The following is a 12163-nucleotide window of genomic DNA, read 5'->3' as shown; positions in this document are numbered from 1 at the left end:
ATGGCTCAGCTTGCGAGGACGGCACAGCTTGCGAGGACGGCACAGCTTGCAAGGACATCACAGCTTGCGAGGACAGCTCAACTTGAGAGGACAGCTCAACTTGACAGGACAGCTCAACTTGAGAGGACAGCTCAACTTCAGAGGACAGCAAAACTTGAGAGGACTGCTCAACTTGAGAGGGCTGCTCAGCTTCAGAGGGCAGCTCAACTTGAGAGGGCAGCTCAACTTGAGAGGGCAGCTCAACTTGAGAGGGCAGCTCAAATTGAGTGTACAGCTCAACTTGAGAGGAAATCTCAACCTGAGAGGACACCTCAACCTGAGAGGACAGCTGAACTTGAGAGGACAGCACAACTTACGAGGACAGGAAAGCTTGCGAGGACAGCAAACCTTGTGAGGACAGCAAAGCTTGTGAGGACAGCACGGCTTGCGAGGACAGCAAGGCTTGCGTGGACAGCACGGCTTCCGAGGACAGCACGGCTTGCAAGGACAGCACGGCTTGCGAGGACAGCACAGCTTGCGAGGACAGCACAGCTTGCGAGGACAGAACAGCTTGCGAGGACAGCACAGCTTGCGAGGACAGCATTACTTGAGAGGACAGCTCAACTTGAGAGGACAGCTCAACTTTGGAGGACAGCTCAACATAAGAGGGCAGCTCAACTTGAGAGGGCAGCTCAACTTGAGAGGGCAGCTCAACTTGAGAGGGCAGCTCAACTTGTGAGGACAGCTGAACTTGAGAGGGCAGCACAACTTGCGAGGACTGCACAACTTGCGAGAACAGCAAAGGTCGCGAGGACAGCAAAGCTCGCGAGGACAGCAAAGCTTGCGAGGACAGCAAAAGTCGCAAGGACAGCACGGCTCGCGAGGACAGCACAGCTTGCGAGGACAGCTCAACTTGAGAGGACAGCTCAACTTGAGAGGACAGCTCAACTTTGGAGGACAGCTCAACATAAGAGGGCAGCTCAACTTGAGAGGACAGCTCAACTTGAGAGGACAGCTCAACTTGAGAGGACAGCTCAACTTGAGAGGACAGCTCAACTAGAGATGACTGCTCAACTAGAGAGGACAGCTCAACATGATAGGACAGCTCAACTTGAGAGGACAGCTCAACTTGAGAGGACAGCTCAACTAGAGAGGACAGCTCAACTTGAGAGGTCAGCTCAACTTGAGAGGACAGCTCAACTTGAGAGGACAGCTCAACTTGAGAGGACAGCTCAACTTGAGAGGACAGCTCAACTTGAGAGGACAGCTCAACTAGAGATGACAGCTCAACTAGAGAGGACAGCTCAACATGATAGGACAGCTCAACTTGAGAGGACAGCTCAACTTGAGAGGACAGCTCAACTAGAGAGGACAGCTCAACTTGAGAGGTCAGCTCAACTTGAGAGGACAGCTCAACTTGAGAGGACAGCTCAAATTGAGAGGACAGCCCAACCTGAGAGGACAGCACAACGTGAGAGGACAGCTCAACTTGAGTGGGCAGCTCAACTTGAGAGGACAGCTCAACTTGAGAGGACAGCCCAACTTGAGAGGACAGCACTACTTGAGAGGAAAGCACAACATGTGAAGACAGCAAAGCTTGCGAAGGCAGCACGGCTGGCGAGGAAAGCACGGCTTGCGAGGACAGCAAGGCTTGCGATGACAGCACAGCTTGCGAGGACAGTACAGCTTGCGAGGACAGCGCAGCTTGCGAGGACAGCACAGCTTGCGAGGACAGCACAGCTAACGAGGACAGCACAGCTTGCGAGGACAGCACAGCTTGCGAGGACAGCACAGCTTGCGAGGACAGCACAGCTTGCGAGGACGGCACAGCTTGCGAGGACGGCACAGCTTACAAAGACGGCACAGCTTGCGAGCACAGCACAGCTTGCGAGGACAGCACAGCTTGCGAGGACAACACAGGTTGCGGGGACAGCACAGCTTGCGTGGACAGCACAGGTTGCGAGGACAGCACAGCTTGCGAGGACAGCACAGCTTGCGAGGACAGCACAGCTTGCGAGGACAGCATAGCTCGCGAGGACAGGACAGCTTGCGAGGACAGCACAGCTTGCGAGGATGGCACAGCTTGCGAGGACGGCACAGCTTGCAAGGACATCACAGCTTGTGAGGACAGCTCAACTTGAGAGGACAGCTGAACTTGAGAGGACAGCTCAACTTGAGAGGACAGCTCAACTTCAGAGGACAGCAAAACTTGAGAGGACTGCTCAACTTGAGAGGGCTGCCCAGCTTCAGAGGGCAGCTCAACTTGAGGGGGCAGCTCAACTTGAGAGGGCAGCTCAACTTGAGAGGGCAGCTCAACTTGAGAGGGCAGCTCAACTTCAGTGTACAGCTCAACTTGAGAGGAAATCTCAACCTGAGAGGACACCTCAACCTGAGAGGACAGCTCAACTTGAGAGGACAGCACAACTTACAAGGACAGGAAAGCTTGCGAGGACAGCAAAGCTTGTGAGGACAGCAAAGCTTGTGAGGACAGCACGGCTTGCGAGGACAGCAAGGCTTGCGTGGACAGCACGGCTTCCGAGGACAGCACGGCTTGCAAGGACAGCACGGCTTGTGAGGACAGCACACCTGGCGAGGACAGCACGGCTTGCAAGGACAGCACGGCTTGCGAGGACAGCTCAACTTGAGAGGACAGCTCAACTTGAGAGGACAGCTCAACTTGCGAGGACAGCTCAACTTGAGAGGGCAGCTCAACTTGACAGCTCAACTTGAGAGGACAGCTCAACTTAAGAGGGCAGCTCAACTTGAGAGGGCAGCTCAACTTGAGACGACAGCACAGCTTGCGAGGACAGCACAGCTTGCGCGGACAGCACAGCTTGCGAGGACAGCACAGCTTGCGAGGACAGCAAAGCTTGCGAGGACAGCACGGCTTGCGAGGACAGCACGGCTTGCGAGGACAGCACGGCTTGCGAGGACAGCACAGCTTGCGAGGACAGCACAGCTTGCAAGGACAGCACAGCTTGCGAGGCCAGCAAGGCTTGCGAGGACAGTACAGCTTACGAGGACAGCTCTACTTGAAAGGACAGCTCAACTTGAGAGGACAGCTCAACTTGAGAGGACAGCTCAACTTTAGAGGACAGCTCATCTTGAGAGGACAGCTCAACTTGAGAGGACAGCTCAACTTGAGAGGACAGCTCAACTTGAGTGGACAGCTCAACTTGAGAGGACAGCTCAACTTGAGAGGACAGCTACACTTGAGAGGACAGCTCAACTTGAGGGGACAGCACAACTTGAGAGGACAGCACAACTTGAGAGGACAGCTCAACTTGAGAGGACAGCTCAACTTGAGAGGACAGCTCAACTTGAGAGGGCAGCTTAGCTTAACAGGACTGCTCAACTTGTGAGGACACCACTACTTGAGAGGAAAGCACAACTTTCGAGGACAGCAAAGCTTGCAAGGACAGCACAGCTTGCGAGGACAGCACGGCTTGCGAGGACAGCTCAATATGAGAGAACAACTCAACTTGAGAGGACAGCTCAACTTGAGAGGACAGCTCAACTTGACAGGACAGTCAAACTGAAGAGGACAGCTCAACTTTAAAGGACAGCACAACTTCCGAGGACAGCACAACTTGCGAGGACAGCAAAGCTAGCGATGACAGTACGGCTTGCGAGGACAGCACGGCTTCCGACGACAGCACGGCTTGCAAGGACAGCACGGCTTGCGAGGACAGCACGTCTTGCGAGGACAGCACGGCTTGCGAGGACAGCACGGCTTGCGAGGACAGCACAGGTTGCGAGGACAGCACAGCTTGCGAGGAGAGCACAGCTTGCGAGGACAGCACGGCTTGGGAGGACAGCTCAACTTGAGAGGACAGCTCAACTTGAGAGGACAGCTCAACTTGAGAGGACAGCTCAACTTGAGAGGACAGCTCAACTTGAGAGGACAGCTCAACTTGAGAGGACAGCTCAACTTGAGAGGGCAGCTCAACTTGAGAAAACAGCTCAACTTGAGAGGACAGCTCAACTTGAGAGGACAGCTCAACTTGAGAGGACAGCTCATCTAGAGAGGACAGCTCATCTAGAGAGGACAGCTCAACCTCAGAGGACAGCTCAACTTGAAGGAGAGCTCAACTTGAGAGGACATCTCAATTTGAGAGGTCAGCTCAACTTGAGAGGACAGCTCAACTTTAGAGGACAGCTCAACTTCAAAGGACAGCTCAAGTTGAGAGGACAGCTCTACTAGAGAGGGCAGCTCAACTTGAGAGGACAGCACGGCTTGCGAGAACAGCACAGCTTGCGAGGACAGCACAGCTTGCGAGGACAGCATTACTTGAGAGGACAGCTCAACTTGAGAGGACAGCTCAACTTTGAAGGACAGCTCAACATAAGAGGGCAGCTCAACTTGAGAGGGCAGCTCAACTTGTGAGGACAGCTGAACTTGAGAGGGCAGCACAACTTGCGAGGACTGCACAACTTGCGAGAACAGCAAAGGTCGCAAGGACAGCAAAGCTCGCGAGGACAGCAAAGCTCACGAGGACAGCAAAGCTCGCAAGGACAGCACGGCTCGCGAGGACAGCATGGCTTGCGAGGACAGCATGGCTTGCGAGGACAGCACGGCTTGCGAGGACAGCACGGCTCGCGAGGACAGCACGGTATGCGAGGACAGCACGGCTTGCGATGACAGCACAGCTTGCGAGGACAGTACAGCTTGCGAGGACAGCGCAGCTTGCGAGGACAGCACAGCTTGCGAGGACAGCACAGCTTGCGAGGACAGCACAGCTTGCGAGGACGGCACAGCTTGCGAGGACGGCACAGCTTACAAAGACGGCACAGCTTGCGAGGACAACACAGGTTGCGGGGACAGCACAGCTTGCGTGGACAGCACAGGTTGCGAGGACAGCACAGCTTGCGAGGACAGCACGGCTTGCGAGGACAGCACAGCTTGCGAAGACAGCACAGCTTGCGAGGACAGCATAGCTTGCGAGGACAGGACAGCTTGCGAGGACAGCACAGCTTGTGAGGATGGCTCAGCTTGCAAGGACGGCACAGCTTGCGAGGACGGCACAGCTTGCAAGGACATCACAGCTTGTGAGGACAGCTCAACTTGAGAGGACAGCTCAACTTGACAGGACAGCTCAACTTGAGAGGACAGCTCAACTTCAGAGGACAGCAAAACTTGAGAGGACTGCTCAACTTGAGAGGGCTGCTCAGCTTCAGAGGGCAGCTCAACTTGAGAGGGCAGCTCAACTTGAGAGGGCAGCTCAACTTGAGAGGGCAGCTCAAATTGAGTGTACAGCTCAACTTGAGAGGATATCTCAACCTGAGAGGACACCTCAACCTGAGAGGACAGCTGAACTTGAGAGGACAGCACAACTTACGAGGACAGGAAAGCTTGCGAGGACAGCAAAGCTTGTGAGGACAGCAAAGCTTGTGAGGACAGCACGGCTTGCGAGGACAGCAAGGCTTGCGTGGACAGCACGGCTTCCGAGGACAGCACGGCTTGCAAGGACAGCACGGCTTGCGAGGACAGCACAGCTTGCGAGGACAGCACAGCCTGCGAGGACAGCACAGCTTGCGAGGACAGCACAGCTTGCGAGGACAGCATTACTTGAGAGGACAGCTCAACTTGAGAGGACAGCTCAACTTTGGAGGACAGCTCAACATAAGAGGGCAGCTCAACTTGAGAGGGCAGCTCAACTTGAGAGGGCAGCTCAACTTGAGAGGGCAGCTCAACTTGTGAGGACAGCTGAACTTGAGAGGGCAGCACAACTTGCGAGGACTGCACAACTTGCGAGAACAGCAAAGGTCGCGAGGACAGCAAAGCTCGCGAGGACAGCAAAGCTTGCGAGGACAGCAAAAGTCGCAAGGACAGCACGGCTCGCGAGGACAGCACAGCTTGCGAGGAGAGCACAGCTTGCGAGGACAGCACAAATTGTGGGGACAGCACAGCTTTCGAGGACAGCACAGCTTGCGATGACAGCACAACTTGCGAGGACAGCACGGCTTGCGAGGACAGCTCAACTTGAGAGGACAGCTCAACTTGAGAGGACAGCTCAACTTTGGAGGACAGCTCAACATAAGAGGGCAGCTCAACTTGAGAGGACAGCTCAACTTGAGAGGACAGCTCAACTTGAGAGGACAGCTCAACTTGAGAGGACAGCTCAACTAGAGATGACAGCTCAACTAGAGAGGACAGCTCAACATGATAGGACAGCTCAACTTGAGAGGACAGCTCAACTTGAGAGGACAGCTCAACTAGAGAGGACAGCTCAACTTGAGAGGTCAGCTCAACTTGAGAGGACAGCTCAACTTGAGAGGACAGCTCAACTTGAGAGGACAGCTCAACTTGAGAGGACAGCTCAACTTGAGAGGACAGCTCAACTTGAGAGGACAGCACAACCTGAGAGGACAGCACAACGTGAGAGGACAGCTCAACTTGAGTGGGCAGCTCAACTTGAGAGGACAGCTCAACTTGAGAGGACAGCCCAACTTGAGAGGACAGCACTACTTGAGAGGAAAGCACAACATGCGAAGACAGCAAAGCTTGCGAAGACAGCACGGCTGGCGAGGAAAGCACGGCTTGCGAGGACAGCAAGGCTTGCGATGACAGCACAGCTTGCGAGGACAGTACAGCTTGCGAGGACAGCGCAGCTTGCGAGGACAGCACAGCTTGCGAGGACAGCACAGCTAACGAGGACAGCAGAGCTTGCGAGGACAGCACAGCTTGCGAGGACAGCACAGCTTGCGAGGACAGCACAGCTTGCGAGGACGGCACAGCTTGCGAGGACGGCACAGCTTACAAAGACGGCACAGCTTGCCAGCACAGCACAGCTTGCGAGGACAGCACAGCTTGCGAGGACAACACAGGTTGCGGGGACAGCACAGCTTGCGTGGACAGCACAGGTTGCGAGGACAGCACAGCTTGCGAGGACAGCACAGCTTGCGAGGACAGCACAGGTTGCGAGGACAGCATAGCTTGCGAGGACAGGACAGCTTGCGAGGACAGCACAGCTTGCGAGGATGGCACAGCTTGCGAGGACGGCACAGCTTGCAAGGACATCACAGCTTGTGAGGACAGCTCAACTTGAGAGGACAGCTGAACTTGAGAGGACAGCTCAACTTGAGAGGACAGCTCAACTTCAGAGGACAGCAAACTTTGAGAGGACTGCTCAACTTGAGAGGGCTGCTCAGCTTCAGAGGGCAGCTCAACTTGAGAGGGCAGCTCAACTTGAGAGGGCAGCTCAACTTGAGAGGGCAGCTCAACTTGAGAGGGCAGCTCAACTTCAGTGTACAGCTCAACTTGAGAGGAAATCTCAACCTGAGAGGACACCTCAACCTGAGAGGACAGCTCAACTTGAGAGGACAGCACAACTTACAAGGACAGGAAAGCTTGCGAGGACAGCAAAGCTTGTGAGGACAGCAAAGCTTGTGAGGACAGCACGGCTTGCGAGGACAGCAAGGCTTGCGTGGACAGCACGGCTTCTGAGGACAGCACGGCCTGCAAGGACAGCACGGCTTGTGAGGACAGCACACCTGGCGAGGACAGCACGGCTTGCAAGGACAGCACGGCTTGCGAGGACAGCTCAACTTGAGAGGACAGCTCAACTTGAGAGGACAGCTCAACTTGCGAGGACAGCTCAACTTGAGAGGACAGCTCAACTTGACAGCTCAACTTGAGAGGACAGCTCAACTTAAGAGGGCAGCTCAACTTGAGAGTGCAGCTCAACTTGAGACGACAGCACAGCTTGCGAGGACAGCACAGCTTGCGCGGACAGCACAGCTTGCGAGGACAGCACAGCTTGCGAGGACAGCAAAGCTTGCAAGGACAGCACGGCTTGCGAGGACAGCACGGCTTGCGAGGACAGCACGGCTTGCGAGGACAGCACAGCTTGCGAGGACAGCACAGCTTGCAAGGACAGCACAGCTTGCGAGGCCAGCAAGGCTTGCGAGGACAGCACAGCTTACGAGGACAGCTCTACTTGAAAGGACAGCTCAACTTGAGAGGACAGCTCAACTTGAGAGGACAGCTCAACTTTAGAGGACAGCTCAACTTGAGAGGACAGCTCAACTTGAGAGGACAGCTCAACTTGAGAGGACAGCTCAACTTGAGTGGACAGCTCAACTTGAGAGGACAGCTCAACTTGAGAGGACAGCTACACTTGAGAGGACAGCTCAACTTGAGGGGACAGCACAACTTGAGAGGACAGCACAACTTGTGAGGACAGCTCAACTTGAGAGGACAGCTCAACTTGAGAGGACAGCTCAACTTGAGGGGGCAATTCAACTTGAGAGGGCAGCTTAGCTTAACAGGACTGCTCAACTTGTGAGGACACCACTACTTGAGAGGAAAGCACAACTTTCGAGGACAGCAAAGCTTGCAAGGACAGCACAGCTTGCGAGGACAGCACGGCTTGCGAGGACAGCTCAATATGAGAGAACAACTCAACTTGAGAGGACAGCTCAACTTGAGAGGACAGCTCAACTTGAGAGGACAGTCCAACTGAAGAGGACAGCTCAACTTTAAAGGACAGCACAACTTCCGAGGACAGCACAACTTTCGAGGACAGCAAAGCTAGCGATGACAGTACGGCTTGCGAGGACAGCACGGCTTCCGACGACAGCACGGCTTGCGAGGACAGCATGGCTTGCGAGGACAGCACGTCTTGCGAGGACAGCACGGCTTGCGAGGACAGCACGGCTTGCGAGGACAGCACAGGTTGTGAGGACAGCACAGCTTGCGAGGAGAGTACAGCTTGCGAGGACAGCACAGCTTGCGAGGAGAGCTCAACTTGAGAGGACAGCTCAACTTGAGAGGACAGCTCAACTTGAGAGGACAGCTCAACTTGAGAGGACAGCTCAACTTGAGAGGACAGCTCAACTTGAGAGGACTGCTCAACTTGAGAGGACAGCTCAACTTGAGAGGACAGCTCAACTTGAGAGGACAGCTCAACTTGAGAGGACAGCTCAACTTGAGAGGACAGCTCATCTAGAGAGGACAGCTCATCTAGAGAGGACAGCTCAACTTGAAGGAGAGCTCAACTTGAGAGGACAGCTCAACTTGAGAGGACAGCTCAACTTGAGAGGACAGCTCAACTTGAGAGGTCAGCTCAACTTGAGAGGACAGCTCAACTTTAGAGGACAGCTCAACTTCAAAGGACAGCTCAAGTTGAGAGGACAGCTCTACTAGAGAGGGCAGCTCAACTTGAGAGGGCAGCTCAACTTGAGAGGGCAGCTCAACTTGTGAGGACAGCTGAACTTGAGAGGGCAGCACAACTTGCAAGGACTGCACAACTTGCGAGAACAGCAAAGGTCACGAGGACAGCAAAGCTCGCGAGGACAGCAAAGCTCGCGAGGACAGCAAAGCTCGCAAGGACAGCACGGCTCGCGAGGACAGCATGGCTTGCGAGGACAGCACGGCTTGCGAGGACAGCACGGCTTGCGAGGACAGCACGGCTTGCGAGGACAGCACGGCTCGCGAGGACAGCACGGTATGCGAGGACAGCACGGCTTGCGATGACAGCACAGCTTGCGAGGACAGTACAGCTTGCGAGGACAGCGCAGCTTGCGAGGACAGCACAGCTTGCGAGGACAGCACAGCTTGCGAGGACAGCACAGCTTGCGAGGACGGCACAGCTTGCGAGGACGGCACAGCTTACAAAGACGGCACAGCTTGCGAGGACAGCACAGCTTGCGAGGACAGCACAGCTCGCGAGGACAACACAGGTTGCGGGGACAGCACAGCTTGCGTGGACAGCACAGGTTGCGAGGACAGCACAGCTTGCGAGGACAGCACGGCTTGCGAGGACAGCACAGCTTGCGAAGACAGCACAGCTTGCGAGGACAGCATAGCTTGCGAGGACAGGACAGCTTGCGAGGACAGCACAGCTTGTGAGGATGGCTCAGCTTGCGAGGACGGCACAGCTTGCGAGGACGGCACAGCTTGCAAGGACATCACAGCTTGCGAGAACAGCTCAACTTGAGAGGACAGCTCAACTTGGCAGGACAGCTCAACTTGAGAGGACAGCTCAACCTCAGAGGACAGAAAAACTTGAGAGGACTGCTCAACTTGAGAGGGCTGCTCAGCTTCAGAGGGCAGCTCAACTTGAGAGGGCAGCTCAACTTGAGAGGGCAGCTCAACTTGAGAGGGCAGCTCAAATTGAGTGTACAGCTCAACTTGAGAGGATATCTCAACCTGAGAGGACACCTCAACCAGAGAGGACAGCTGAACTTGAGAGGACAGCACAACTTACGAAGACAGGAAAGCTTGTGAGGACAGCAAAGCTTGTGAGGACAGCAAAGCTTGTGAGGACAGCACGGCTTGCGAGGACAGCAAGGCTTGCGTGGACAGCACGGCTTCCGAGGACAGCACGGCTTGCAAGGACAGCACGGCTTGCGAGCACAGCACAGCTTGCGAGGACAGCACAGCTTGCGAGGACAGCACAGCTTGCGAGGACAGCACAGCTTGCGAGGACAGCATTACTTGAGAGGACAGCTCAACTTGAGAGGACAGCTCAACTTTGGAGGACAGCTCAACATAAGAGGGCAGCTCAACTTGAGAGGGCAGCTCAACTTGAGAGGGCAGCTCAACTTGAGAGGGCAGCTCAACTTGTGAGGACAGCTGAACTTGAGAGGGCAGCACAACTTGCGAGGACTGCACAACTTGCGAGGACAGCAAAGGTCGCGAGGACAGCAAAGCTCGCGAGGACAGCAAAGCTTGCGAGGACAGCAAAAGTCGCAAGGACAGCACGGATCGCGAGGACAGCACAGCTTGCGAGGAGAGCACAGCTTGCGAGGACAGCACAAATTGGGAGGACAGCACAGCTTTCGAGGACAGCACAGGTTGCGATGACAGCACAACTTGCGAGGACAGCACGGCTTGCGAGGACAGCTCAACTTGAGAGGACAGCTCAACATGAGAGGACAGCTCAACTTTGGAGGACAGCTCAACATAAGAGGGCAGCTCAACTTGAGAGGACAGCTCAACTTGAGAGGACAGCTCAACTTGAGAGGACAGCTCAACTTGAGAGGACAGCTCAACTAGAGATGACAGCTCAACTAGAGAGGACAGCTCAACATGATAGGACAGCTCAACTTGAGAGGACAGCTCAACTTGAGAGGACAGCTCAACTAGAGAGGACAGCTCAACTTGAGAGGTCAGCTCAACTCTAGAGGACAGCTCAACTTGAGAGGACAGCTCAACTTGAGAGGACAGCTCAACTTGAGAGAACAGCTCAACTTGAGAGGACAGCTCAACTTGAGAGGACAGCACAACCTGAGAGGACAGCACAACGTGAGAGGACAGCTCAACTTGAGTGGGCAGCCCAACTTGAGAGGGCAGCTCAACTTGAGAGGACAGCCCAACTTGAGAGGACAGCACTACTTGAGAGGAAAGCACAACATGCGAAGACAGCAAAGCTTGCGAAGACAGCACGGCTGGCGAGGAAAGCACGGCTTGCGAGGACAGCAAGGCTTGCGATGACAGCACAGCTTGCGAGGACAGTACAGCTTGCGAGGACAGCGCAGCTTGCGAGGACAGCACAGCTTGCGAGGACAGCACAGCTAACGAGGACAGCACAGCTTGCGAGGACAGCACAGCTTGCGAGGACAGCACAGCTTGCGAGGACAGCACAGCTTGCGAGGACGGCACAGCTTGCGAGGACGGCACAGCTTACAAAGACGGCACAGCTTGCGAGCACAGCACAGCTTGCGAGGACAGCACAGCTTGCGAGGACAACACAGGTTGCGGGGACAGCACAGCTTGCATGGACAGCACAGGTTGCGAGGACAGCACGTCCTGCGAGGACAGCACAGCTTGCGAGGACAGCACAGCTTGCGAGGACAGCATAGCTTGCGAAGACAGGACAGCTTGCGAGGACAGCACAGCTTGCGAGGATGGCACAGCTTGCGAGGACGGCACAGCTTGCAAGGACATCACAGCTTGCGAGGACAGCTCAACTTGAGAGGACAGCTGAACTTGAGAGGACAGCTCAACTTGAGAGGACAGCTCAACTTCAGAGGACAGCAAAACTTGAGAGGACTGCTCAACTTGAGAGGGCTGCTCAGCTTCAGAGGGCAGCTCAACTTGAGAGGGCAGCTCAACTTGAGAGGGCAGCTCAACTTGAGAGGACAGCTCAACTTGAGAGGACAGCCCAACTTGAGAGGACAGCACTACTTGAGAGGAAAGCACAACATGCGAAGACAGCAAAGCTTGCGAAGACAGCAC

The 12163-nt window shown here is 55.1% G+C and overlaps 4 protein-coding genes across 4 annotated transcripts; 3 read left to right on the top strand and 1 right to left on the bottom strand.

The window, feature by feature from the left end:
* LOC124575374 (calponin homology domain-containing protein DDB_G0272472-like) lies at positions 1-2007 on the top strand. The gene has a single exon (XM_047131178.1). The coding sequence runs from the start codon at positions 1-3 to the stop codon at positions 2005-2007; it is 2007 nt and encodes a 668-aa protein (XP_046987134.1).
* A 2510-nt stretch (positions 2008-4517) lies between these two features.
* LOC124575373 (plectin-like) lies at positions 4518-6915 on the top strand. Its single transcript, XM_047131177.1, has 2 exons — positions 4518-5028; positions 5075-6915. Exons 1-2 carry the CDS (start codon positions 4518-4520, stop codon positions 6913-6915), a joined length of 2352 nt encoding a protein of 783 aa, XP_046987133.1.
* A 2420-nt stretch (positions 6916-9335) lies between these two features.
* LOC124575372 (prestalk protein-like) lies at positions 9336-9920 on the top strand. Its single transcript, XM_047131176.1, has one exon. It carries the CDS (start codon positions 9336-9338, stop codon positions 9918-9920), a length of 585 nt encoding a protein of 194 aa, XP_046987132.1.
* Positions 9921-10186: 266 nt separating this feature from the next.
* On the bottom strand, positions 10187-11785 carry LOC124575371. Its single transcript, XM_047131175.1, has 2 exons — positions 11635-11785; positions 10187-11589 (listed from the first exon to the last, which is right to left on the bottom strand). Exons 1-2 carry the CDS (start codon positions 11783-11785, stop codon positions 10187-10189), a joined length of 1554 nt encoding a protein of 517 aa, XP_046987131.1.
* Positions 11786-12163: the final 378 nt, after the last annotated feature.

This window comes from Schistocerca americana, unplaced genomic scaffold (assembly GCF_021461395.2).
Source record: "Schistocerca americana isolate TAMUIC-IGC-003095 unplaced genomic scaffold, iqSchAmer2.1 HiC_scaffold_240, whole genome shotgun sequence".
NCBI classification, from domain to species: Eukaryota; Metazoa; Arthropoda; class Insecta; order Orthoptera; family Acrididae; genus Schistocerca; species Schistocerca americana.
Note: the sequence above shows the minus strand (reverse complement) of the source record. Positions and strands in the feature narration are given on the sequence as shown.

What these genes read in the sequence shown, in the direction of transcription:
- LOC124575374 (XM_047131178.1), top strand. Translation starts at nt 1, where the DNA reads ATGGCTCAGCTTGCGAGGACGGCACAGCTTGCGAGGACGGCACAGCTT.
- LOC124575373 (XM_047131177.1), top strand. Translation starts at nt 4,518, where the DNA reads ATGGCTTGCGAGGACAGCATGGCTTGCGAGGACAGCACGGCTTGCGAG. An exon ending in TTGCAAGGACATCACAGCTT is followed by an intron (nt 5,029 to 5,074) that starts GTGAGGACAGCT and finishes TTGACAGGACAG; the next exon opens with CTCAACTTGAGAGGACAGCT.
- LOC124575372 (XM_047131176.1), top strand. Translation starts at nt 9,336, where the DNA reads ATGGCTTGCGAGGACAGCACGGCTTGCGAGGACAGCACGGCTTGCGAG.
- LOC124575371 (XM_047131175.1), bottom strand. Translation starts at nt 11,785, where the DNA reads ATGCTGTCCTCGCAAGCTGTGCTGTCCTCGCAAGCTGTGCTGTCCTCG. An exon ending in GTCCTCGCAAGCTGTGCTGT is followed by an intron (nt 11,590 to 11,634) that starts GCTCGCAAGCTG and finishes CGTCCTCGCAAG; the next exon opens with CTGTGCCGTCCTCGCAAGCT.